The sequence below is a fragment of the Amphiprion ocellaris genome, chromosome 3 (genome assembly GCF_022539595.1).
Source record: "Amphiprion ocellaris isolate individual 3 ecotype Okinawa chromosome 3, ASM2253959v1, whole genome shotgun sequence".
Lineage (NCBI taxonomy): Eukaryota > Metazoa > Chordata > Actinopteri > Pomacentridae > Amphiprion > Amphiprion ocellaris.
Window position 1 is genome coordinate 17,189,208 of NC_072768.1, and position 26,380 is coordinate 17,215,587.

The 26,380-nt window shown below is 40.2% G+C and overlaps 1 protein-coding gene across 12 annotated transcripts; it reads right to left on the reverse strand.

Annotated features, from left to right (window-relative positions):
* si:ch211-272n13.3 (ankyrin repeat domain-containing protein 26) lies at positions 1 to 26,173 on the reverse strand. Of its 12 annotated transcripts, XR_008601177.1 has the most exons (47): positions 25,317 to 25,501; positions 24,766 to 25,054; positions 23,655 to 23,769; positions 23,340 to 23,513; positions 22,976 to 23,082; positions 22,729 to 22,866; positions 22,305 to 22,462; positions 22,164 to 22,190; positions 21,831 to 21,867; positions 21,678 to 21,747; positions 21,551 to 21,596; positions 18,985 to 21,164; positions 18,280 to 18,448; positions 17,430 to 17,491; positions 17,252 to 17,345; positions 16,891 to 16,995; positions 16,387 to 16,445; positions 16,232 to 16,301; positions 16,104 to 16,148; positions 15,756 to 15,767; positions 15,218 to 15,484; positions 14,995 to 15,096; positions 14,842 to 14,912; positions 13,387 to 14,229; positions 11,895 to 12,073; positions 11,369 to 11,584; positions 10,649 to 10,679; positions 10,406 to 10,547; positions 10,005 to 10,218; positions 9,648 to 9,831; positions 9,251 to 9,397; positions 8,529 to 8,991; positions 7,574 to 8,079; positions 7,280 to 7,432; positions 6,905 to 7,080; positions 6,602 to 6,695; positions 6,390 to 6,416; positions 5,930 to 6,007; positions 5,446 to 5,580; positions 5,210 to 5,322; positions 4,547 to 4,694; positions 4,135 to 4,425; positions 3,747 to 3,982; positions 3,364 to 3,607; positions 2,926 to 2,983; positions 1,123 to 1,168; positions 929 to 1,020 (listed from the first exon to the last, which is right to left on the reverse strand). XR_008601177.1 is itself a non-coding variant. In XM_035954600.2 (46 exons), the coding sequence occupies exons 2-46, from the start codon at positions 24,963 to 24,965 to the stop codon at positions 890 to 892; spliced, it is 9,105 nt and encodes a 3,034-aa protein (XP_035810493.2). In that variant the 5' UTR covers positions 24,966 to 25,054; positions 26,092 to 26,173; the 3' UTR covers positions 1 to 889. The 12 variants fall into 12 exon arrangements, 11 of the variants coding, with proteins under 11 accessions (XP_035810493.2, XP_054865213.1, XP_035810494.2 ...); XM_035954600.2 differs by lacking the exons at positions 2,926 to 2,983; positions 25,317 to 25,501 and adding an exon at positions 26,092 to 26,173 and having other exon boundaries at positions 1 to 1,020; XM_055009238.1 differs by lacking the exon at positions 2,926 to 2,983 and having other exon boundaries at positions 1 to 1,020; positions 5,216 to 5,322.
* Between the last annotated feature and the right edge of the window lie 207 nt (positions 26,174 to 26,380).

The window sequence follows — 26,380 nt, forward strand, 5'->3', positions numbered from 1 at the left end:
CCTCTTTCAAATGTTTAATAATGACGTGAACCGGAAAAATGTTCAAATACATTTCACAAAAATAACATAATATACCTCAAATTACAAACTGTTATGTCCCTATCGCTTGACAGACTACGATCTCTCAACATTAGTTCATCTAAATTTGTTACAGTATTTATGAATGATAAAAGTAAGAAATGTTTCGCTTCTGGTGGCCCTTAAAAGCAAGCTGACCAAAAGCTGATATGACAGTTGTGTGAACGGAATCACCCTGCTTTTGTAGCCGAAGAGTATTCAGCTCGTCTTTTTCAAGTATATCATGCTCATTTAAAAAAAAAAAAAAGAATAAATAAAATAATAATAACAATACTAAACATAAGACCAAGACAGATATTGCACCATTTGATGGCACGTACCAAATGTAGTATCTTGGCAAAATTAATAATGATGCATACAAATACTTAGAAATACAAATTTAGCAACACCAATATTCACAAATAAAAATCCAAACCACGAGCCTGTGTATATACACACACACTATATGTGAGAATAAAACTGTTAGAGATTAGACAGAATTTTTTCAAAGGAACAAATACTTTCGAGGTTGTCTCTAACTGTACCCATCAATAACGCAATATACATACATATTTAAACACACTAGTGTATGTATGTATATATATATTTCTGTATAAAACTCATGCCCTTTGCTCCTGAGTGGTTAAGTGCAATGTGCATCATATTTGCTTTCTTTCATAAAGACGATAAAGACATACAACCTTGTATTCTTAGTGTTGGCCTCAAGAGATGCTGCAATCACTTTTTAAAGTTTTTAATGGCTGAAACATAAACTTTGACTGCAAGCAGCTGGGATTCATAGCAGGTCCCATTATAACGTCTGTGTATGTAGTCAGATCCTATTGTTCTTCTTCAGTACCTCCAAGTACTGCTGCGTTGCCCTGCTAACAGGGTCCAGCTCCACTCTGGAGGCAGAACCAACAGGGGACAGTCGTTCCGAGGCAGCGTCCAGCTCTGCTGTGGCTGAGGACCAGAGACAGATCACAGTTACTGTTACACGGTGCTACCACATTTAATAAAAGAATTAGAACAAGCAGGATTTATTCCATGTTCCAGCAAACTCACCGCTGCTTAATTCCTTTGATATGTTTCTATCCAACTCACTCTGCATCTGGAAAAAAGGGGAAAGCTGCTGTGAGATTTTAGTTAGCATATCCTGAAAAAACATGGTCTTATAACTACACTTAAGGACACAGGAATGGTATTTTACCAACAAACACAACACTATGGCAAATACTAAACAGTGAGAAAAACACTTCAAGAAGATCAGGGCTATTATGTGAAACACAGCAGGACATGCCAAACATGCAAGCTCTGCTTAGTGTAGTGCTGTGGAGTCGACACAGTAAACATCAAGTCACGTCTCCATAAATGATACAGAATGCACTGAAACTAATGAACAATGAATGCTTTTTGGGGAACATGTAAATAAAATAACACGTGTAAAACCATGGAGGTCGTTGTGTACTGTATAAAGGAAAATGGAATTTCTCTAATTATTCCACACTTTTATGTGTTCAGCAGTTAATATTGTACAATTATATGTGCTGTACACACACACACACACACACACACACACACACACACACACACAGACTCATATGTAATATACATATGCATGTGCAATACACACATGGCGACATGGACATTTTTGGATGGTACAGCTGATTACTACATCTTTTATATTTTGGAAAGTGTAAATAAATATATTTAATTCTGTTAAACTTCTTGTTCAGCTCTTTCACTGTAGCTTCCTTCTCCACTTGCTATTGTAAAATAAAAAATGAGATCAATTCATTTTGTCAGTAAATGACATGTATTCCAAACTACATTTCTCAGATTTTCTTGGTTGTATGTATAAGTTGAGGCATGAAGGTGGTAAAGACAAAGCATATTATCCTTTTTAGCTGTTAGGTATCTTCACACGTTTGGTCATACTGATAATATTTATATCCTTGTCATGCCTCCCTAATCCACATATTCAGTGTCCTATGTCTTCTGTATTGCACTGCTCAGTTGTGTCGTCTCATGTCACACAACAAATTGGCACTTTTTATTCCAATTATTCATTTGATCTTGACGGGCTCTTTTTCTTCACCACACGTTTGTAACAAAGAGATGTATAAATAAATAAAGACGACTGGATTTTCTAATTAAAACATTAATGTGGTGCATACGTGACACAACTGATGGTGTTAAAATGTCCTGCTAAATTTGACTTTGGAAAAAGGAAATTATTAAAGTACAAAAGAGAACCACATCATGCCTACTCTACCAGTCAACTTAAGAGCATCGAGAGAGTCAACTGAAAGCAGAGAGTAAAGGAGGAGGAGGGTTTGAGATTTCTGCTGGAGCAGCAAGTTACTGTATGTCAGTAACTGTACAATGCAAAACCTGGGGTTCCTGCACATTTCACTGGTAAAATTCTATGTTCTAATTAAGATTTTTTTTTACATTTTTCACCTCTTTACATCTATTACACTTTTTTGTAGATTTAGCCACTAAACCCTTAAGTTATAATGCCTGCTTTTTTGTTATTTGAATCCTGTAAATTCTTAATTCTTGAAAGATGAATCAGGAAATAACTTTACAACAAAATGGCCGACAATAACTTAATACTAAAATAAAGCTTTTACTTTTACTTTTTCCAATTCTAAATAATGGATTTGAATTGGAAAGGACTGAAATTTGATACATTCCTCTGAATGCAGATTTGGATTTATATTTTTCTAGCCAAATATTCTATATTGTCACTGTGCGAACCCAAACATCAAGGTTTGCATGTGAACAGAGCCATAAATGTCAGGCCACGAGCAGGATGAAGGGAACAGCAGCCAATCAGACACGGAGCTAAACACATCTACACACCTGGTCATGAGTCTGGTTGAAGAGAGGAGAGGTGAGAGACAGACTTTTGAGCTAGAAGCTAAAAGAGTGAGAAATAGAAGACAGGTTAGAAGTAAAGTACTACTGTAAAGATTAGAGATAGAATGTGCAGGAGGAAGAAAAGAAAAAGAAGAAAAACAGGTAGAAGAAATAAATTAAGTTTTGTAGGTAGATACTATGTTTTCCCACAGTCTAATATATTTGTTGTGTACCCACAGATGAAACATCTCTGCATTTATCAGAGTGTAACAGCACACTAACCTGTGTAACCTGTAACCTGAACAAAAAGCCACTAGTTACACAACAATGACAACCATGACGCAATGGAAATGAAAATGGCTCAAAATAAAAAACTACTTCACATAAAGATTACTCTCGTTTAATCTCTATGAGTGAACGTGTCAGTTAATGACGGCAGACCTTGGCCAGATAGTCCTCCACCTGGCTGTTCTGCCTCTCAGATGCAGGGCTGAGAAGGGAGAGTCCCAGGCCCAAACTCCTGTTGAGGGGACCCAGTGTGGCCCCGTAGTGTGCCGCTGAACCCAAAGCGCCCAAGTCCAGCGAGGGCCCTCCAAGGCTGCCATTGGTAATGTTGCTGGTGATCAGAGACCTGCTGCGCTCATTGAGCAACTTGGAATTGGCGTCTGAGAGCCGGCTGTTGGCCCTGTGGGTGGAAAACAGAAATTACCACTGCCTGCCTAACTGTTTAAAGAACTTGTTCCATGAGGCAAAAGCACTAGTGTTGCAGTCTCCTGTGGAACAAATGATACTGTATAGATGCCTGATTCAAATGTCATTCTGACCTGTCTAGTTTAGCAGCAAGGGACTTGCGGAGGCGCAGCTCTTCCGCGTAGAGTTGGCGATATCTCTCAAGCTCTGTGCGTGTGGAGTCTCTTTGGTTAACGCTGTCCTGCTGGGTGATGCGGGCCCGGCCCAGTTCACCCTCCAGCTCCCGGATCTTCTGCTCCAGCAGAGAGCGCAGATTAGCCTCATTGGCAGCTTTGATCTGGTCCAGTGCTTCTTGGGATGCTGCCTGGGACTAAGACACAGACGGACACGATCATGTTAGGACACACAGCAGTCACGTTTATCGTATATACACACCAACTGAATGATTCTCTTGTTAGGTGATCTATTTCTTTTGCTATCTTTTATAGTAGTGTTTTGTCTCCAAACATGGTAACTTTTTACCTGGAGGAAGAGGTTGACCTGCTCCAGTTTCTGCTGTACCTCCTGCCGGGCTCTCTCCTCTGCGTCACGGCGGTACTGCTCCACGTGGCTCTGCTCCACCTGAGTCGCCTCCATTCGGCGTCTCAGGTCCAGCACCTCCTCCTCCAGCTGCCTCTTACTCCTCTCCAGCTGGTCATTACTGCGGTTCAAGCTGTTCAGCGATGCCAACTGATCCTTAAGGTCCCCGTTCACCTTCTCTAGGTGGCTGCGAAGAGATGCTTCCTTCTCCAGCTGCACCTGCAGATCATCCACCTAAGATAAAGGAAATGTGTGAGGCCAAGATCTGACAGCTAATCCAAGAATGTCTCTAAATGTACCACCACTAGTAGGATGTTAGGTAGAGGTTTAAATCAAAATGAAAGTGCTGACAAACCTTGTCTCTCATTCGTCCAACGGCACCTTCACCCTGGCTGTGTCTGCCCAAGTCCATACGCAGACTGCTCATAGGAGAGCCAAACTCTCCTCCACCACCATCTTGATCCCGCAGTTTTTTCTTTGCAGTTTTCAATAAAGAGCGCAGCCTTGAACAAATTGGAACAAAATACATTTCACACACAGAAACACACAACGCAAATATCAGATACAAATTAACCATTGTAGCTGATAAATGACATAAAACAAGTCTGACCCATTACAGCAAACAACATAAGCATTAAAATAATGCGTTAAGATATATAATACATGTTCATCTCTCTGGATTATAATTTGTTTTGACACATAGGGTATCATATCTACATGTATCTCACAAAAACTGACTTGTACATGTATTAAACTTAAATTCAAGTCATACAGACTCAAAGTAAATGAAAAAAAATAAAGGCACAGACAAAACAAGCACAATTAAATGACAGGACGTCTAATTAATAACCACGTAATAGTTATGTTGAGAAGCACAACCTTACACCTGAAACACACACTGGTGCACCACAGTCACATAAGCCAGGAAAGACTGCGTTCTACTGGATCTCAGGTGTGCCTAAATATGAGGAGGCACTGCCACAGGTGAGGAGGGTGCAAGGAGGAAGTTAGGAGTCACCTGTACATTTCTTTTTGAAGATCTGTGTTCCTCTTCATCTCTTGATCCAGACGAGCGTCTACAGCCTTTTTCTGCTCTGCTATTTTCTTGACTTTCTTCTTTTCCATTTCCATCTGGAAAACAGGCAGCAGGCCGATATCTCTTGAAACCCAAATTGTCATGTTATGTGGACAGATGGCGATTTATTTCATAACAATAAAACATTAGCCTGCACATGAATGCATTAGTGTGATTACCTGGGTGTTCAGCTCTCCTTTTTCTTTTTCAAGCTCTGCCAGTCGCAGTCCTAACTTGGAGCGGCTCTTTAGCTCCTCCTCCCACAAGGCCTGAGAGTCCTGCGCCGTGTGAGACAGCACGCTTTGCTTCTGGACCTAAAAAAGACAAAGTCACAAGCTAGAAATTAAATTGTTATCATCATTAATTTATCTACAAGCTCCCTCCTGCATATTTGAATTTTCTACTTTCACACATTTGACTAATCAGCCAAATGCTCATCCCATCTGTGAAAAATTCTGATGGAAATACTCTGTAAAAATGCGTCTTTTGATTTCTTTTTTAAATCAGAACTTGATTTCAGTTAAACAAAAATATGTTGTTCTATGGCCTCCTGTTTTATTTGATTATTTGTCACTGACGAAAGACTATAAAAGAAGATTAGAGTAAGAAATTTTTAAAAAAGGCCTAAGGTATTCAAAGTGAGGAAACAAACATGCCACCAACCTCTCTACTGAGTTGGTCTTCCAAAGTCATCTTACTGCTTTGGAGAGTTGTAACCAATTCCTCCAAATGACCTCGGACCTACAGTATAAGAAAATCATTATGAAAAAAAAAACACTAAGGGGATATTTTTGTTTACGTTGCTGCTTTTTTATTTTGTTCATCATTTCAGAAAGTTGAGAGAAGACTGAAGGAAGTGACATGCATTAAGCAGTTCAAGGTAAGAAGGAGTGAAAGACCCCACACACCAACATCAGGATAAAGGGAGAAAACATGTTTTTAAGTCACCAAGGAAAACCCAAAAACAAGACAGACATTTCTTCCTCCATATGATTAGATTCCAGGTCTAGCAACTTGTGCTAAAAGCCTACAAAACCCAAATATAATTATTTGAAGAAAAAAAAAAAAACAACAAAAGTAGAACCCCACACAGAGAAACTAAGCCTACATCCACAATACTAACCCCTCCTCCAGGTGAGCAGTCAGATTGCTGAAAAAAGATTGAATACCTTAAAATGTGATAATGACTTCATAATTTAAACTCAACTATTTATTATTATAAGAGCCTCACAAAACCAGAATATTGGTTAATGTCTTTTAGCCACAAGAGATTAGATGTGGTGCTACCAAGGTCCTGTGTGAGCAAAGTAACTGAATTAGGTTTTCAGTACTCACCATGACAGCTTCCTGAGCTCCTTTCTGAAGTGCTTCAATTTTGTTGGACTGTTGCTTTGCAGCAGCTTCTAGTCTGGCATTGTCGATCTCCAGCCTAATGTGATATAACATTGAAATTCTGCATCACAGACATTCGCATAATGTCTATCAAAACATATCTGGAGCGATGGCTGACGATGCCTCTATGCATGTTAGTGAATATAGAATTATTTATCTGTTATGAAGATGTTTATATGTGTATCTAACATAAAGTGATAAATGTTTCTTTCCCTGGTGCGTGTGAGGACAGCATATTGTACATACCTTTGCACAGCTTCCTCCAGCTGTTTGATGGTGATATCAGAAGCTGCTGAGGCAAACAGCGCCTCCTGGTGTTTCTGAGCAGCTGTGGTGAGTTCCTTTTCCCTTTCATCCAGGCTGCTCTTCAGACTGTTGATACGTCTCTCTGCCTGCACGTATTGATCTTCACTTTCCTCTAGCTGCATAACAGAGACAGAGCATCCACCTTGTCAACAATATCACCAGTCGACTTAACTGTCAGTTCAGTAAATAAACCAGATGAAATCACCTAAAATCAATGATAATAAGCCATCTAATTTCAGCACAGTTGAAGGTGTATTACTTCAGGGGTAGTGACAGTATGCTACCACAAGGGGGTCCTGTGTGCCCTGCCATTACCTTTCCTTTGAGTCTGTCTAAGTCTTTGAAGAGCCGAGCCTTCTCTTCCTCCAGGTCATTGCGATAGCGTGTGTTGACCTCCAGAGAAGCTTCACTCATTGACAGCTTCTTGAGTGAGTCAGCTAGTTCCTGCTGCCGCTGCCTGAGACTAGTCTGTGTAGACAGAATCCAGAAAAGGAAGAGTTTGGTTAAAAATAAAGAGCAATTATGAACTTATATATTGAAGAAAAGCTAAAACTGGGTCTGGACAGAGTGGTTAGGTAATCAACTTACTCTGCAGAGTCTTAATCTTACCTCTCTTTCATTCTTCTCCTCTTCTAACTTGTAGATCTGATCACGGAGGTCAGCAGCCTTACTGGCAAGCTCCTTATTTCTGTCCTCTACAAGCTGAACCCTCTCTTCGCAGTCAGATCGCAGTTTGGACAGAATGTCACTGAAGCGCTCTTGGGCATCGGTTACGGCACGCTCCTTTGCAACGCCTTTGTTTTGGGCCTCTTCTAGCTGTTGTCGCAGTAACATACCCTCACTCTGGGCTTGGGCTAGCCTCTCTTGTGTGGCCTCTTGGCGTGCTCCAGCACGACTGACCAGCTCCCTCTTGGCCTGCAAAGCCGTTTCGAGCTCCTTGACACGTGCAGCTGCCTGGTCCTTCTCACGCTGTAGGACCTCCAGCAGAACTCCCTTCTCTGTCAGCTGCAGTCTGACCTGATGGACCTCATTCTCCATGCTGTTATTCTGAGACTCTGCTTGGGCCAGCTTCTGAGACAGGCTGCTGACTGTTTGACGCTGACTGGCTGCTTCACCTGTAGAAAAAAATGCATTAGATGTAACTAACAAGCTCTCAGTTAAGGTAAAAAAGACTGATGGACCAAAAGATGCCCCCAAATAAAAGGTATGAGGTATGGAATTGAATAGGAGTCATCGCAGACCACAGCAAAAAATGGAACTAGACAGAGTCTGATACTAGTTGTATTGTAAAATAGGCCAACAGAAGCAACCAGATTAAAACATCTGGTTTTGACTACACTGTTACAGTCAGCTGCCACTTTCAAGCCCTTTGAATGTGCACGAAGGAGAATGTTTTTTTAAATTACAGCTAAAGTGTAGAACATAAACTGCACTTCTAAACTAGCGTATCTCTTTATTGAATATAGCTCATGTCTCTAGGCATGGGGTGTGTCTGAAAGAAAACACAAAACGCTTTCCTAGTTGGAAGAGTGAGTGTTTCACAAAATGTAAGTTCTTAACTAACCAGTGAGTCTGTCTTTGAGGCGCTGGTGTTCTTCTTTCTCCCGGAGCAGAGCTTTCTCTGTGTCTGTGTGTGCTGCCCGGCAAAGCTCAGCCTCCTTTACAGCTCCAGCCAGGCGGGTACGAGTCGACTCGACCTCTGCCTCCAATGTTTCTCGAGTCTGACGCTCATTTTCCATCCGGGTTGTTGTTATTGCCAACTCTGACTTTAGGGTGGTCAGCTGGTTATTGCAGCTGAAGACGGTTTGGGTCAGGGCTTCACTGTTGAGTTTGAGATCTCGCCGAACATCTTCGAGCTGTTCCTTAAGGGCCTCATTCTCCTCTGTAAGGTGACTCTCTTTGAGACTGCTGTTCGCCTGCAAACGCTCAATGTCTGTCCTCAGGATGGTCAGTTGCTCCTGTAACGTAGCAGTCTGCTGGACCAACTCCCTCTCTCTATCGCTGGCCTCAGTAAGCTGAGACAAGGCCTGTGGACGACAGGTAACAACATCATAATATTCAGCTTGACAGGTTGTCTTCCCAGTAACTTATTCCCAGAAAGTAATACATAAAAATAAGAATCATCTCAGAACAACATACTACATTGCATCTTTTTTTATGCAATTCCTTAAAAAGGACAGTTTTACATGAAAACAACAGCAATAAATGCAAACTATTAGAATAACATTTGACTAAAAAACAAATTATTAAGTCCTGAAATACAAAAAAACATTCTTTGAGGATTACCTCATTGCTTTTGCTCATGTTTCTTTTGCTCTCCTCTTCTATCTCTTGTTGCTTACGGAGGTGGCTGTTGAGCAGATTCTCCTGCAGGGTTCGTGCACTGCGCTCCTGAGCCAAAAGTCTCTGGGTCTCACTGTGGTCTTCTTCAAGCTAGGTGGTTGACAAATAACCCCCAAATGTGATAATCATACATGGACAAGTCAACTAATAAAACACTCAAAAACAAAATATCACACGAACATGAAATAAATCTCACGTGATTACTTACTGCACAAAGTATTTCATTAAGTTATAAGTACAAAATAAGCCTATATTATTATAATGAAAACAGCAAACAAAATCATTGTGCACTTTCTCTGGGTAAAAAAGAGAAAGAGAAATTAAATTTAAGAGAATGTACCTGTTTCATGTTGTTGACCAGTGTTCTCATCTCCAGCTCCAGGTTCCTAAGTGTGAGCTCCACCTTCTGTCTCTCCTGTACCTCCAACTGGTGCTGCTCCTCCGTCCTCCTCAGCTTATCTCTGGTGGTGTTGTACATCATGGTGGCGTTGCGGCGATTCTCTTGCTCCTGTTTCAGCTGAAATCTGCATCAAGAGTCAGGCAGAAACTTCAAGTTAATAAATCAAAACACAAATTCAAGCCTTGCAAACATGAAAGATATAATGCACATCAATGAGAAGAGACCAATACGGTGTAAAGAAAAAAAAACTGGAACAATAGAGTGTTTGCGTTTTTGAAAGAAAGAGGTAGTTCTCACTTAAGGTTTGTCACTTCAGTCTGCAATTCCAACTGGTTGCGCTCTAAGGCTGACTTTACATCTTTAACTTCTTCCATAGAGCTCTTCATCTCTGCCCTCTCCACTTCCAGCTGGTTCACCTTGTCTGCCAGGTAGCCATGGCGACTCCTTGCCTTTTGGATGGAACGCTCATATTCATGGAAAATGTTTTGCAGTTTCACCATACTCCTTGAGTCTGTGAGATACAATATGGTACAATCTGTAGAGACGTCGTTCAAGTCTCGCAGTGTCAGCAGCATAAACCTAATCTCACTTTCAACGCTACATCATATACACACATTTTGAAAAAAAATAACAAATGAACTGGTTGTTACAAAGTTTTAAAAATCTATTCTATTTATTTGAATGAGCTAAATCTGTACCCAAAGTTGCTGAGTCCAGCTTCTGAATGAGGAGGGATGCATGACGGTAGCCTGAAGTGGGTGAGTCGATGTCATCTGTGGCTGTGTCCGATGACTGAGTGAGCTCATCAAAATCTTCTGCCATCTCCACTTCTTCAGTGTTCTGAGTATGGAAACAAAATGTGACCTTATTATTACTCAGCTTTCTATGCTACATAGTGTACTCAAACTTCCAATGAGTTGCTGAGAAAATGTGTGCCTTACCTTGCTTTTCTGTTGTCCACTGGGTGGCAACCTGAGGCCAGCACACACAGGAAAGAACAACAGGGTATTTGGAAAAATGCTGAGAATATTTAAAAGATGTGTGACATGAAAAGTTGTTGGAAGTGTAATGGTATAATGCAGTATACTATTCAATTTTGAGAAAAACCAATGGTTAGCCATGCAACTTTGTAGGAAGGAAAGGAATAAAAATAAAGAAAAACTGCATCCTAATCACCCACCACTAATATTGTGTAGGTTTGTTCAGACTGAATGCAACTTGCTTTTCAGCTCGGCCACTGCTAGTAAATTGTCTGATACTTATTTGTATCTGCTTACTTATTCATGATTCTGTTGATCACAAACCACTGATGCACATACAAGATCTCATAACTTATCAGCAACTTTAACAGTTTCTCCATTGTACCTCATGTTTTTGTGCTTATTCCTCTTCTCTCTGTATGTACATTATGTGAAGTACTACAGGTTTGACATAACTATGATTCTTTGTCCAATTTTATACATTTGTCACTTGCACAGCGACCTTCATTTCCCATTCCTAGAGTGAATCTTTGACTGTTTATATTCAGTTGTTTCTTTCCATTGACTATACACACAAATGTACTACTCGTATACGTCACTTTGCATTCAGTCTAAACACACCTTATGGGTTAGTGACAGAGAGGTGACGCTGATATAGAAAGTGGCATACTGCATATATACCTTCCTTCATCGTCCGACACTTCACTTAAAGTGCTATCGTCAAACACAGAGAGAGGATCTCCGTTAACATGTGTGTTGGTCTGAGGGGCTCTGCTGCGCCGGGCCCCTCTGACCAGCTCCAGCTGTAAGGTCTCCTCTACAGCTTGCTTCTCTTGTATGTTGCTATTGCAGGTCTGCTGGATTGGGGGTTGCAACTGCTCTGGAGCCCTGGTGGTGCTATGGAGAGCAATAAACCTGATAGTCAATGAGCTGTGACCTCTACAAGTCTGAGCCTTTGGAGGCATTGTAGAAGAAAGCAATAATAGAAAACTTAGAGTGGACTTTTCCTCCAGATTGTGCTCTTGAGACATAATGCAACAATTAAGAGTGGTAAAAAAAAGACAATAACAAGAAACTGATTGCATAATTTATAATATTTGATTAGAGGAGGACTGTGGATGTGTTATTTTGAAATTGCATGAGTGTCAGTTACTTTACTTACAAGCTATAAGGGCCTAAAAACGTACAAAAGTAGAATGTTGCATACCTCTTGGCGGCCACAGGCAGCTGTTCCTGGTGAATTGCTGCTCCAGTCTGGGTTGACAGGGATCCTAACCTGGTCTCGGGTTTCTCAGTGCCAACTTCTTCCAATGCCGTGTGACCAGTATCCCAGGATGCACTGGACTTTTGCACTTGCATTGTAGTGGTTGTTGTGTCTTTGCTAGCCTGAAAAGACCATGGGTAAATATTTGATTACTGTACTTGGGAGATTTATCCCAACTGAAACAGGTTGGGGCCAGCCTTTTAAGATGCATATTGGAGCGGGTACCTGTACACTTTGTCATGCATAATTTAGTATCACCCCTCCCTTGGGAGACCTAACACCTTACCGTCATTACCCTATTTGACATGGTAATTTTAGTTAATTACAAAGATGCACTGTAATGCTTGTGAAGGAATTTCCAAAAAACTAAACTGAGAAACTCTTGTAAATTTTGAATAGTCTGAGTGATAAACATGCCCAAAGCTAGAAATGACAATGTTCTTGTGGAGATCTTTCCAGAAGTAAAACTAGAATTTGTAGACAGTATAACTTCTTAAAAAAACTTAACTTAAAAAAAATCTTACTTAAAAAATTACTTCCACAACGACTCAATGCTACAGTACTCTTCTAAAGAACCATCTCTAGCAGTTTATATGAGATGCTCCTGTCTGTCTATGACATTTGTTAGTTGCTCTGTGCAAATTAAAATGTTAAATTGTGCACAAAAAAACACCACCTATTACTTCTTTACACAGAGACACCTAAACATCTAAAAGGCTGGCCAAGGAATAAGTCTTAGTCTGTTCTTAGTCTTCTGAGAAAATGTCTGTATGTACTGTATGAAGACCGACTAAAGCACAGCATGCATGAAAAGGTAAAGAAACACCAGTTGCTATATCATCACCACAGCACTTCTTTCCAGGGCAAAGAAGGCTATTATTTACACGATCTTCACACCACAACGTAGAGCTTATATAACATATCCAGTCTAAAGATACATGTAAAGTTCATGCATGACAACAGTCAAGACTTTGGCTAGTCTGGTAGCACAATTAAGAATGCCAACCAAATGTTAACCAAATACATTTTAGATGCAAATCAGTACAAACAGCTTCTCTGGTGTAGTGCAAATGATTTTCAAACTAATGTTTAATTCTGCCTTCTTTAAAGTTGGTTAAAGTGACACAAACGTGTATAGAGAAACATGCAACATCATCTTTTCTACACAAAATGAAATGTAAAGAACAATAAAATTAGGACATGAAAAATTAACATTTAACAGAGAGAAAATAGATGAGGTCATGATGTATGGCCAGTTTGGGTCACACGCAGCTGAGTAAAAGAAGGAAATTAAGTACATGAATGAATTCAGAAAAAAAAGAGAAAGAGATGCAGTCTAGAAGTGACTATGAGAGGGGCGGCCGTCCTCTACCTCTTTCTGGAGTTGGGCCTTTTCTTTCTCCAAATTGAGGAAGACAACCTTCAGCATCCCTACCTCAAGTTTAAACCTTTCCATGTCCTCTTCCAGCTCTTCATCAGAAACTCCTGGAACAGATGCTGAACATCTCCTCAGTGAGGGAGGCTGAGATACTTTCAACTCCTCGAGATCATCTTCAGCTTCACTCAGATCAGCAGTTGTGTCCTTCAAGGCTGGATCTATGTGTTGTTTGGTTTCATTTTTTAAGACCGAGTTATGGTCACCAGCATACATTGGTATGGTATGCCCATCGGTAAAAGTTTTGCTAGTATGTTTCTTATTGTCCGTATTCTCTCTCTGTACTGTAGTGAGCTGTGGTGAAGGAAACTCCAGAGGATCATCAGTGAGTAGATCTGGCTCCTGATGAATGCTGCTGTCACTGGCTGGCTGCTCACAGTGCTGCATCCTGTCCTCACATACGGAGTTGTCAGTTGACTCTGCTGCAGAGTCCTCCAGCCCAGACTCTCTCTGCTCAGGTATGGTGAGAAGAACAGTGCTCCTTGCTCTGGCCATAGGACGCACAATGATTTCTCCTTCCTCTTCATCACTTGACTCTTCTTCAGCAGAGGTGGTCTCTTCTTCTGTGATGTTTTCTGCAGGATGTCTTGATTTAAACAGTTCTCCAAACTTCTCTTTTAATTCACCAGCAACGTTCTTGAATGTGGATTTTACCTCCCTCTTCTCCACCTCTACCCAGATCTTCTCATAACGTTTCTCCCACGGGGCGTCATCGCTCACGTTACCTCTCTCCTCAGGACTGCACTGATCTCTAAACTCCTCATCCTGTTCTCCATTGTCAGAGCCCACACGGACAGATTTATTTAGATCTGACTCACATCTGCCTACTACATCATCTTTCTCCTTTGATGGCATGGTTGGACAAGGAAAAACACACAACAAACAAGAAAAAAATGCAAAAACCAAGTTTTGATACAATAATCAAATAAATATGGAGGCATTTAACACATTCTAATAAAACTGCTTATTTGTTACATAGACATCGAGAAAAAAGAATAATATTTACAAGAACGCCACTTAGGATAAGTTTCAACTTGGTTGGTCCTTATTTGTCACACTTTGAAACAGAAGTATGTGATCCTGACTGTTTGACTTAGTAAATACCCAATTTTGTGGATGACAAATAAAGCAACTTAGTCAATAATAACTAGCCATTATTACTAATGTGTGGCAGGTTTGGCTTTGCTTAAGAGGTTCCAAAATACTGCACTTTCATATTTGTTTCTGTTGCTAGGCATCAATTTTTGCTTTATGGGCCCCCAATGAAAGAGAGACTTGACAAATCAGTGTCACAAATATATACGCATAAATTTACCAAAAACATGAATTGATGACGCATTTCAATTTTCTTGTGAATGGAAAAGTATGAGCGCTTAGGTTGACTTTGTCACAATATTGAATAAAAAAATAGTTGCAATTAGTATGCAGTGATAATATTCTCATAGTATTACTCACCTGTTGTTGCTGCTCGTCAACTTCTATGCCACTTTCACTCTCTTTTGCCATCTGTAAAAGTTCAGGGGAACCTAAGAAAGAGACAGAGGCTTTACACAAAGCACAGGACATGTGCACACAAAAAGCCTGCCAATAAAAATCAGTAAGCCTTACCTGGTTTAGACATTTCTGGAAGTGCAGCTATATTTTGTAACTCATTGTCAGGTTGAGTCTCATTGAAAGGAGATGTGATCTTGTCTGGTTCCCAATCTGATTCTGGATGACAGCAAGTAAAAAAGAGCAGCAGTCAATAATGATACTGCATTCTTTGTTTGAATAGTATGTACATACACTGAAAAATTAAAGAAAGGACATGGAAGGCCTCATTACACTTTACCTTCTTCACTCTCTGGTTTCTGAAGCACCATCTTCCTTGCACGAGGTTGGGGGTGTGGAACGGACCGAGAGGGTGTACTGGGCAGTTTCTTGTCAGAGCTGATACTTCTCTGAGGTGTCAAGGCTGCTGTGGGAGCAACATCTTCATCTTGTTCCTTAACAGGGGAATTTGAGAATTTGGGGGACTCCTCGAGTTCAGGGGAGGTCATTCTACGGCCGGGTAGGGTTCTCTTACTCGTAGTACTGGCTGAGTCCCAGTCGGATGCATCTGCGCCATTAACACAAGAGGCTATAGGTCACGGAACAAAATATGACACTGATGTTTGCTGAGGGTAACAGGTTAGTTTACATTGGGATCACTACACCCCTGTGCCTTGGGTATATACTTTTAAATGAGATACTCACACATGGCAATAGAAAAGATCTGGGATTGGCTGTTACACTATTGCGTACTCGTAAACTGCGGTCCCAAAACAAATACTACAACTACCAATGTACACATTTAAACTGATCTAATCAGCTTGTTTATCTTTACTGACCTGCTTTTTGAGCTTCAACAAGTGTAATGGCAGAAACAAACAAGGAGTAGATTGTCAGTAGAAAATACAGTAGCTCCAAAGAATTTGAAAAGAAGGCGTAAAAACATGAATATTGGGTGTGGTTCTGTACATATCAGACAATTTACCAGCAGTGGCCATGCAAAGGACTGTATGTACTGGGATTAGTGACAGATGGAGGCACTGGATGATCAATAATTTCTTCCATCATAATTTTTTAATTTAAAAAGGGGGGCAGACCAAAATAGAGCACTAGGTGGGGGGCTTGTTGTACAATTTAAAGACTAAAAAATATAAAAGCATAATAGAAAAACCATTCTTTCATCTTACCTTCAAGATCATCAACATCACCCAGACCAAGCTCCTCCATTAAATCTGTCAGTGTAAACAAAGCCCAATGTTAAATCCAAACAGTTCTTCAGACAAACTTAAGTATTTTTAAATTTAATTTCATTCACCTTTTTGTCGGTTGGCATCTCCTTCAAGTTTGCTCAAAACACTGAGTGGTTCCCATTTAGCCTTTTCATTCTAGTGGAAAGGAAAAGCAATGCCATTTGATTCCAGCAGATCACAATTTCTTTTTTCCTTTTGTGGCAACAGCGGCTAAACCTACCTCTTTCCGTTTAATAATGTCTTCTTCACCTCTATTATCATCATTACTGTTGTTTCCAACTGTAAGACACAAGACATGCTTGTTACATTTGAAACAACATTTTCTGCAAAAAAACAAATCAATGTTTTGTTGAAGCTGGACGAGTCTGACAGAACACTGTAAAAAGCATTCCCATGCAAATGAGCTTATGGTTAATTAGCATGAAGACCCATGCTTAGGCATCAGACAAGCATTTACATTTCCCAGCACAGGTACCGTACATACAGACACAAGTTCAGCATCAACCATGATTAATATTATTGAAGAAAACACCTTCTGAAAACAAGCAAGTAGAGCATGTGGCTGTTTACATTTTCAAATTTGGGAAATGGGATTCAAGTGCTGCAGGCAGGATGGAGCAATGTATGCTGCATGCATTCTTTTTTGGTGACAATAAGGTGATGGCTGGGCCTCTGATATGGTCAACATGCCGTTCCTCTGACCTATGAGTCAAGACATTCATACCCTCGCCCTGTCGGCCTCCTTGCCAGCCTACACCCCTCCAAGGCTCTAGAATTGCCATCCTATTGCCTCGTTCCCCTCTTAAAAAAGAGGGAGTATAAAACAAGTCTACAAAAGAAATGCAACAAGTTGTTGAAAAGGCCGTTTTGATTGACATTATTTTGCATTGCACATTTGACATTATCTTTTGACTGAAAACAAGAAGCTTGAACCATTAATCACAGACAAAATTAATGCATGCATTAATACACTAAAGCACAGTTTTCTCCGATTCTGAATAAACATTGCCACATAATTTTTGCAGCATGAAATGGTGCCTGGAATGATTTGACTGCATTAAAAATAAATTATAAAGTAGACTCACTTTCTTTAATCTCTTCCTCTGCAGTGGACATTGCCTCTTGAGTCTGCAAGTTTTGTTTCTGTTCATGTGGTATATTGGAGTGATCAGAGTGGGACTAAAAAAGAAAAGACAGTTTCTGAGAAGTTGTATGGAACACATTTCACCCTACATGGTATTCAGAAAAGTTGCTTTACTTTACCTCAGAGTCCCACGAATCCTGCTCATCCTCACCCTTCTCTAGACCCAGTTCAGATCGGAAATCTGTTCAAAAGATGTCAACTTGTGAAAAAATCACTTTCAGGACCTGCCATCTACTTAGGTTGGATTCAAACTATCTTTAGATGACTAGCTACTCTTTTACTGGTTGACCACCCTGACATTAACATAATATCTTTATTAGATTTGAGTTAATTAAGTGTTCTTGCTGTAAGTTTGTGGAGGATATGTGAACCCCAGAAACTATGAATTGGGCACTGTTAAGTCTGAACATGACGGAGGAAAATTAATGAAAGTTTTCTTTGGGGTTTTGACTATTAACACAAAGTGCCTAACATGGAGCTGTCTTGGCATTCTTCACTCCTTTAGCACTTAAACAGCATTCTGTGCTTCCTGAGCTCCCTTCTCCATTATATATGCAACTTTGAAACTCAAGCCATTTCAAGTAGACTACATAATGGCAGATTCTGTAGCTTTTTTATTACTGTTAAGGCAATCTGAACCTAGGCAGAAAAATAGGATACGGTAACATGACGGAGTGCTATATAATCACTTGCATTTTAAGTTATTATTAAGAAATCTGACATTTATCCAGTTGTGATACCTACACTTACTTTCTCCAGAAATCAATAAAGCCTAAAACTATTATTTTTCATTTAAAACAAAATGGGAGGTGCTACGTTTGCTACCTGCAAGATTTTCAAGATAGCCAACTGCCACCTAGCAGTTAAGAAGGACTACATTCAGGTTTTAATATTGTAAATGCTCAAAAACCAGCTTTTCCATAATAAACATGCAGCTGCTGCTTCCATTAAGAAAGAACTGCTCCTTACCTCTTTCATTATCTTTAGAGACTTGTGTCTCAGTAACAGTTGAAGCAGCATCAAGAGACTCTCCGCTCTCTTCAGGTTGACCATCCTCATCTGATATGTCTCCTTCCTCCGCCTCATCCTGCTCTGCCTCTTTGTCGTCATCATCGCCATCTTCAGTCGAATCTTCTTTCTGTATAACAAAGTAAAATTGTATATTTATAATTACATACTTTAAATCGATTTTACAGAGAATGTGTGGCCACAAGGTACTCTAACGAACATCAAAGCAGTAAAGAATGAGGAACAAGTAAATGGAACAAATAAGTGTGAAGCATAGACTGTATACAAAGATGGATGTAGCGTCTGGTTCCAAAAATGAAGCCTACCGGGAAGTGTCAAAAACTTGCAATATCACACTGCCTGCCAGGGCTGGCTCCAAAAAGCTCTGGAGTTTATTTCTGTGTGTATTGACCAGAGAAGAAAGTTTGCATACTAAATATTAGCTTTGATGTTAGTAATGCTAACCGAACAAGTAGCAAAATCGGGGCTTCATTTTCTCAGTGCAGAAACCAACGGGTGATGTCACTGGTGTTATGTTCATCTTTATACACAGTCTATATGGTGTGAAGAAGGTCAAACCTTGAGTGCTTTCAGAGGACTCATTATGAGAAGCCAAAGTACATGACACAAATCTTACTGTACAACAGAAAAATGTTTGTATTTTACCTTAATTTCAGGCTCTGGAATGCCTTTTTGCTCTGGCCATCCCATGCCTGTGTTCTCTGCCTCATCAGGTGAGTCTAAATCAACATCGTCAATGTCAGTCTGAGGTAACATTTCATCAGACAATGTGTGGTGTCCAGCAGTGACATCATCTTTGGTAGGTGGGCTCTTTTCCCTTATTGGTTCTTCGTTCAGGTCATCTGATGACACTTTTGTTCGAGTAGCAATGGCACTTATGTTTTCAAGTGGAGCATATGCAGTTAATCTGGCCTCATGTTCATCGTCACACACTTTGACTGTGGCACTGGCAAAGTCGTACTGCAGCTTTTGGTCCATGCTGTCAGAATCCTCGCTTGTCTCATCATCTTGCTTGTCTTCATCTGGCTCAATATCCTTTGCCGACTCATCACTTCCATCAACAACAGAATGAGGAACCACTTCATTGCCTTCATCACTATGATTGTCTTCTATTTTAGCTTCTTTCTTGTCTATTGCGCTTATCGGCCTTGACAAATTGGTTGGGTCAGAAAGAACTGTTGTGAAGGCATTCCCACAGTTTTTATCTTCATCATCCTTCATCTTCTTTGTTTTCTGCTTTTCTGACTCATCACTTTCATCTTCATCATCCCAACTACTATCATTGTTTTCATTTTCGGAGTCTAATTTTCCAGACATTTGTGACAACTGACCAGCTGATTCAACATCAACATTATCTGCTATGGGTGACACTGCAGGGGAGGGGTCATTGGACTCTTTCTCAATACTTTCTTTATCATGTCCTTGCTGCTCTCTAGTCTGGTTTGCTGCTATAACCTTAGGTTTGGAAATTGGTGACACCACTTCACATTTACTGTTTGGGCTACTGTCATTTTGGTCCTTATTTTCAGAGGAATCCCACTCTGATTCATCTGCAGTTACTCTACCTGGTTTGTTTTTCGGCTGTGGAGAGCTTGTTAAACATTTTCCTAAAAATGATTTCTGATCATCTATAACTTGCTTAGGTGAGTTACATTTTGGAGAAGGTGGTACTGGTGAAGAAGAATCCCATGAGGTATCTCGGGGGTCTTCATTTGGTTGAGGTGTTGTGATTTTTGAATGTAATGATGTTGCTTCTGGCTGCAAATCTGGTGCCTTGGCGTTGTTTGTCTGATCAAGAATCTCACTGTTTACCTCATTCTCTTTGTCAGAATCATTGTCCTCTAATGAAGAGCCCCATGAGGACCTGCGTTTCTCAGCCTTTTTGTTTGATCCAGTATCATCTTCACCATCAGAAAGACTGTCTGGATTTTTCATATCAACCTCAGGCAACACATATCTTTGATTAGCAAGTAAAGTGTTGCGACCAAATCCCCCTGTTTGATTATCTTCCTCAGTATCGCTGTCATTCCACACTGTATCACCACTGTTCTGTCTATCGCTCCAGGAGTCATCATCGTCCTTTTCTGCTTCCCTCTCAATCTCTTCCTCCTTAATGTGGCTTTGTGTAGGCACAGGACCTCCTGTTGAGCTCTGGTTTGAAATTATGTTTTGATCTATTGATCCTAAACATTCCTTTCCAAGGCTTTCATCTTCATCGGAAAATTTTGATTCTACCCTAATGGCTGACACGACACAATCCTCCACTACATTTAATGTTGCTGGCATTGCTTCTGCTGGGCCGAGGAGGTCAGTGTTTTGAGTCTCTATTTTGGCATCTTTCTCTGAGGAATCTGGATTTTCACATACAACGTCAAGAAGAGTTCCACTGTCAGAGATGCCAGTATCATGCATGTTTTGGCCATCAGCGCTGTCAATAATCTCAAGGGCACCAGTGACTGAGGGTTTTTGCACATCATTAAATACAGTAGTGTTGGCCTTGACAGTAGCCACACACTGGTCATCCTCATCCTCCACAGATCCATTCTCCTCTTCATTCTCCTCCCCTTCTTCTTCTTGACTTTCTTCATCGTCTTCGTCTTCATCATCGTCATCATCATCCTCGTCCTCCTCCTCATCTTCATCCTCGTCCTCCTCCTCATCTTCATCATTATCCTCATCATCATCGTCTTCTTCTTCCTCTTCTTCTTCTTCTTCTTCTTCTCCATCATCCTCTTCAGAGTCCTCTGCAGCTGAGTCCTCCTGAGAGTCGGATCTCGTTTTGCTACTTGAAGGTTGCTCTGAGTGTTTTCCTTTCCCCTGCTCAGCTGAAATGTGTGATTGTTTAAAGGATTTATGAAAGAAAAGAAAGAGAGAAAGTTGTCACAAAATTGCAACTGGCAAAGCTTCGACACATATTTTACCTTTCTGTAGTTTGGAAGTGGAGTGGAAGTCATCTGGGGTGCTTTGGAAAGGAAAGAAACAGGAGAGGGATCTACTGGGAGCTGTGGAGTTTTGGTGGATGGTGAAGCCTTTGGGAGGGATGGGATTCTCTTGACTCTATTTTCATTCTCTGGCTCAGATTCTGAACCACTCAGGGATGTGTCACGAAGTACAGAAGCTATAAGGCAGGTAGGGATAAATGATTAATGAAACAAACTACAAACTATGGAGAGACACCAATGAATGAAAAATGCTTAAAGATTGCTGGTACCTTTTCCCTTTTTAGATGCGATCATTTTGCTTAGGTTTAGTTTCTTCTGAAAGTCAGAACATCAAATGGAGGTTAGAGCAAAATTCAAGACAAAACACAAGTCACTTAAAATATGTGTCGGACCAACCTTATCAATTGAAACAGATTCATCATCATCTTCTGATGATGGCCACTCATCTGCAGCACTTTTTGACATGCTGAGGAAGAACAAAGAATGCTTACAGCGAAGAAGTCAATTGTAATTAGAAGTTGTAAGTTGCAATGGGAAAACGTTGCTCACCGACTTAGTGATTCTGACTGAGAATTGTCTTCAAAATCTGCAACAAAGCAGAAGAACTCACTCTCAGGTTAACTTCATCTGACTTAATTTCAGCAAAGTTCATGTCATATTTAAACATCACAACTATCACACAGCGAGAGATCTTCAGAGCATCTAAATGGTTAAAAGCAGACTGTTGCACACAGTTCTACAACCTAAGCAGCAGAGAAATGCTTTTCTTGAAAACAGAAGACAGATCATCCATTCTCAGTGACTCTTAATGATTTCTATTGGCAAGAAACTGACAGTCTTTGACTGATTTTGCTAATAAGGTTCATCTAACAAAAGTAATACCTCCCCCTGCTTCATTTGCTCCATGCTCTAGATCCAGTCAAGAGGTTATGCATGAGGAATAAATAAAATAATCAAAGTCAATAATGAATAGACACAATAATAAACACTTTTGTTCACTACAATGTCATGAAAACCCCTTACCATCCTTGTCAGTTGCTGGTCCTCCCAAAGAGAAGCCTGCTTCGACATCTTGGGAAGGACTGCCCAACATTTTTTTCTTCTTGTTGCTTGGACCTTGAAGTGACAGAGAGGCCCCATCGTTCCTCTGGGTACCATGTTCACTGATGAGGAGGGAACAACTGCAGGAGAGACAAGACACTAAAATGTGCTAATGTAATAACCCTTAGTGTATTTCAGCAATGTGAAAAATGTGCTGTGAGAATAAACAGGAACTCAAAAAATATGATTCTGAATGAAAAACACTTCATTATTAAACCAAACAAAATAAGTTCTGTGAAATTTGATTATTTAGTTCTTTCAGTTGTGTGCTTCACTTGCACACCCCAAATATAGACAGGCGAAAATAACAATCTAGGAACAAAAGTACAAAGAAAACACAACTTACGGATGATGACCATTCATCCCTGCATGGTCATCCGCTGACCATCCTTTGGTATCCTTTAGTGTGATATCTGCATCAAATTGCAACAGCAGCCGCACCATATTGATTTGTCCATTTCCAGCAGCTATCATTAATGGGGACCTGAAGGGAAAAAAACAGTGAATAAATGCCAGCACACCAACTGTAATCAATGACCAGGCCACATTAACATCATTAAACATGTAAAACAAATGCGTTGTTTAATACAGACCTTCGGTCTTGGTCCATAAAATTCACATCAGCACTCTCCTTGAGGAGAAACTCAGCCATCTCAATATGGTCCTCACGGACTGCTACAGTCAAGGGGGTGAAACCCTCCTGAAATGAGGATCAGAAACAAAACCTTATTTAAGGGAATTTTGCTGTAGCCTACAGACACACATGACAAAAAGCATCATTTATGCAACAGACACAAAGACGCTGTCCCCTAATGCCCACACTGTATACATTTAGTCATATGTAATCATAACTAAAATATATCTGGTAACATGATACTAGGTTTGTATTAATCAAAGAGTGTTCTGATGTTTGGCATCAGATTAAGACATTATACCAAGTTATAAAGACAGAATCACCTTATTTTGGGCATTGATTTCAGCCCCATGCTGCAGCAACAGGACAGCAGTGGAGATTGATGGGATGTTTGCTGCTAAATGTAGGGCTGTATTGCCATTAATGTCCACCAGGTTGGGCTCAGCATGATTTTCCAGCAGTATGTTCACACAGTGCTCATACTGGCCCTGCCCCGCCTGTTACAGTGAATAATTAACATAAATTCAGAGACAAAGACTGAGGACAAAGTCTTGAAACAATACACGAGAGAAAACAGTCAGCGATGATGTGTTATATTTAATTAAGAATCACTTTAAGGTGTCATAATCCAGGATTACCTTCATTAAGGCGGATCGATTTTGATTGTCACAAAGGTTAAGCTTGGCTTTGCTCTCAACGAGGAATTGTACCACCTCGCCATGACCACTTGCACAGGCAATATGAAGTGCAGTTCTGAAACAGTAAAGAAGAGAATTCCTCATATGCAGGAATGCTTGTTTTTACTAAAACAGCTTCAGTGACATTTAATAAGATTGTTAAAGAACTTGTTAATCCTTGCTGGTTCGTCTTTCAGACTATTTTTTTCAAGGTATCACGACTTGATCTTAGAGCTTAAACTATTTATCTGTACTATCTATCATTATGTGTCAAGCATGGCTCCTATTTGCAAAGGTTTGTCTTTAATCATCATTAGCATTATTGCATTATATTAACTTGACCGATTCTTTTTGTTATCAAAAATAATAATGCCAGTAATTGCACTGAAATTTGGGATTTCCAATCATAATTGTCTTGTGTGATATGTATGCAATGCTAGTTATAATATTAACATGTAATAATTTTAAAAATGCATTATTATTAGTATTACTTTTCAAATGGGTTGAAAGAACAGACAAGTTCAAGTCTTACTCCTGGTGTCTGCCCCTATTACAAGACATTCTGTAAATTGCCTCAACTGCTCCACTTACAGCACTCAGTTACTTCTGACACATAATCATTGTACATAGCAACTAGATCCTACCTTGAAACATAAGTAGTCAAGAAACAATGGGGTGTCATGTGCATTTTATTTAGTGCTTAAAACAGCTGACAGTTTACTGTTAACAATCAAAACGTAGGAGACTGCTTATCACAACTCAACAAATTTTTAAAAAATAGCCTATACTGTATATTACACCCAAAACTATACACTACAGCTGATATGATATGCATGTCAGCCTATTGGTTTTTCTTAGCAAATTACTTTAAATCAACAAATGTGTTACTGAGAAGAAAATAGAAAGTCTATGGTTAATTTTGTCAGTTAAAGACTCAACATACACAAACAGTGGAAAAATGCATAGCTCCAAGAGAATGCAATAAATGTGTCAATGTTAAGGTTTACTGTTGGTAGAAATTATTTCAGAAAACTTTTACAGATGTGACACCAAGTGTTTCGATCCCACTTACCTGTTCTCCTTGTCCAGTTGATTGATGTCATTCTTCTTAGCAAGCTGTTTCAGCTTTGCCAAATCACCCACTGAGGCAGCCTTGTGAACCTTCCCGAGGTCCTTGTCTTTCAGTTCATAACCAACAGAAAGTACACTCCCATTGTCAGGGGTACCGGACGGGTGTTTCTTTTTCTTAGTAAAGCTGAATATCTTCTTCATTGTATATGGCAGCACAACATTGCTTTTGCACCGTCACGACCTGCCACTCTTCTGGTGCTGGATGATCACCACAGGCGGCTCTCCCATCCCTAAAATAAGACGTGCAAAGCGGATTAGAAGCTGAGAGCACGACGGGGCCGCTTGATATAAGATCTAACGAACATATGTGCCGCAAATATTGTTCCTCACACAGTTATATAAAGTGAGGTGGCTTTCGCGTATCGTGATCGACTGCACACATCATCATGTGTAGTATCTAATTACTTTAGGTTACGGCAAAACATAGCAGTCATGCTAACGGCAGCATTTGAGCAGTGCTATGCTACGTGTCCTGTCATCTGTAGACCGTACCTTTCAGCAGGACGTCCTTTACCAACAGCACCTGGGCTTTAAGCACGTTAACGTTTCATTACTATACTGACTTTGATGCGATTGCGGTACACAGAAGCCGTCCTAATTAACGTTAGCAAAGGTCAACGTTGCTTACATGCAGGTAGTTCGCAGCATAGCTTGGTGGTTGTTGCCATGGTAACTGACTGTACAAATGATATGCGACAGAGGTATCTGTTGAGCCAATATTCAGAATTTCATAAACCTATTTTTCCACTGCTATTACACGATGCGTACTGCTACATCTGCACTTGGCATGTAAAAAGAATAAAAAAGTTTGGCTATTGTAAAAATAATATTTGACGTTATATTACGGATTATCTGTTGCCTAGCAACATAATCTCGCTTCTGATGGCTCCGTGCTGCGCCTCCCACGTCGTCACTTCACCAATGATGCAAACCGCCACATTTAAAATGAATGTGTAGCGGACCCGAGCACAGCAGGGATTGTCGCTACAGCTCGGAAACAGCACAGCTAATTTGCAAAACACAAAAATACTTTCGCTTTTCCTCCAATACGTGTGCAGGCGACCGACGTTCCATGTAAAACCCTTTACCCTGCTAACTCGATGCTAATTAGCAAACGCTACAAATCAAACCTTAGGTGGATATTAGCTTAATTACAATGATAACTGGAAGACAAACACAAAGTCGGTGTGTGAGAATCTAACACCCGAGCTAACGCCAACATGTGTGTAAATAATGCTAACTACAATATAATAACTCAAACACTAACCTGTTGATTGTCGGAGTCAAGTCACTATCACCACAGAGCTAGCTTGAGGATAAAGAAGGTACACACAGAGACGTCTGCTGGCTGTTTAGTTCTCAAAGAACCAATCAGAATTGAGTTCGAGTTAACGACAGCCGTGACTGACCAATAGGCGGCTTCATTTTCTCCAAGTTTGGTTTACAAGTCACGGAGAGTCGTTTGGAAGCGAAGAGGTAGCTTGTTGTGTAAGAGCAAAAGTCTACCACTTGAGGGTGACATTTGTGTTAAAATTCTGCTGTCACTGAAGACAATA

What these genes read in the sequence shown, in the direction of transcription:
- si:ch211-272n13.3 (XM_035954600.2), bottom strand. Translation starts at nt 24,965, where the DNA reads ATGAAGAAGATATTCAGCTTTACTAAGAAAAAGAAACACCCGTCCGGT. An exon ending in AGATGCCAACCGACAAAAAG is followed by an intron (nt 16,149 to 16,231) that starts GTGAATGAAATT and finishes TTACACTGACAG; the next exon opens with ATTTAATGGAGGAGCTTGGT. An exon ending in TGGAGGACTATCTGGCCAAG is followed by an intron (nt 1,169 to 3,363) that starts GTCTGCCGTCAT and finishes CCTTTTTTCCAG; the next exon opens with ATGCAGAGTGAGTTGGATAG.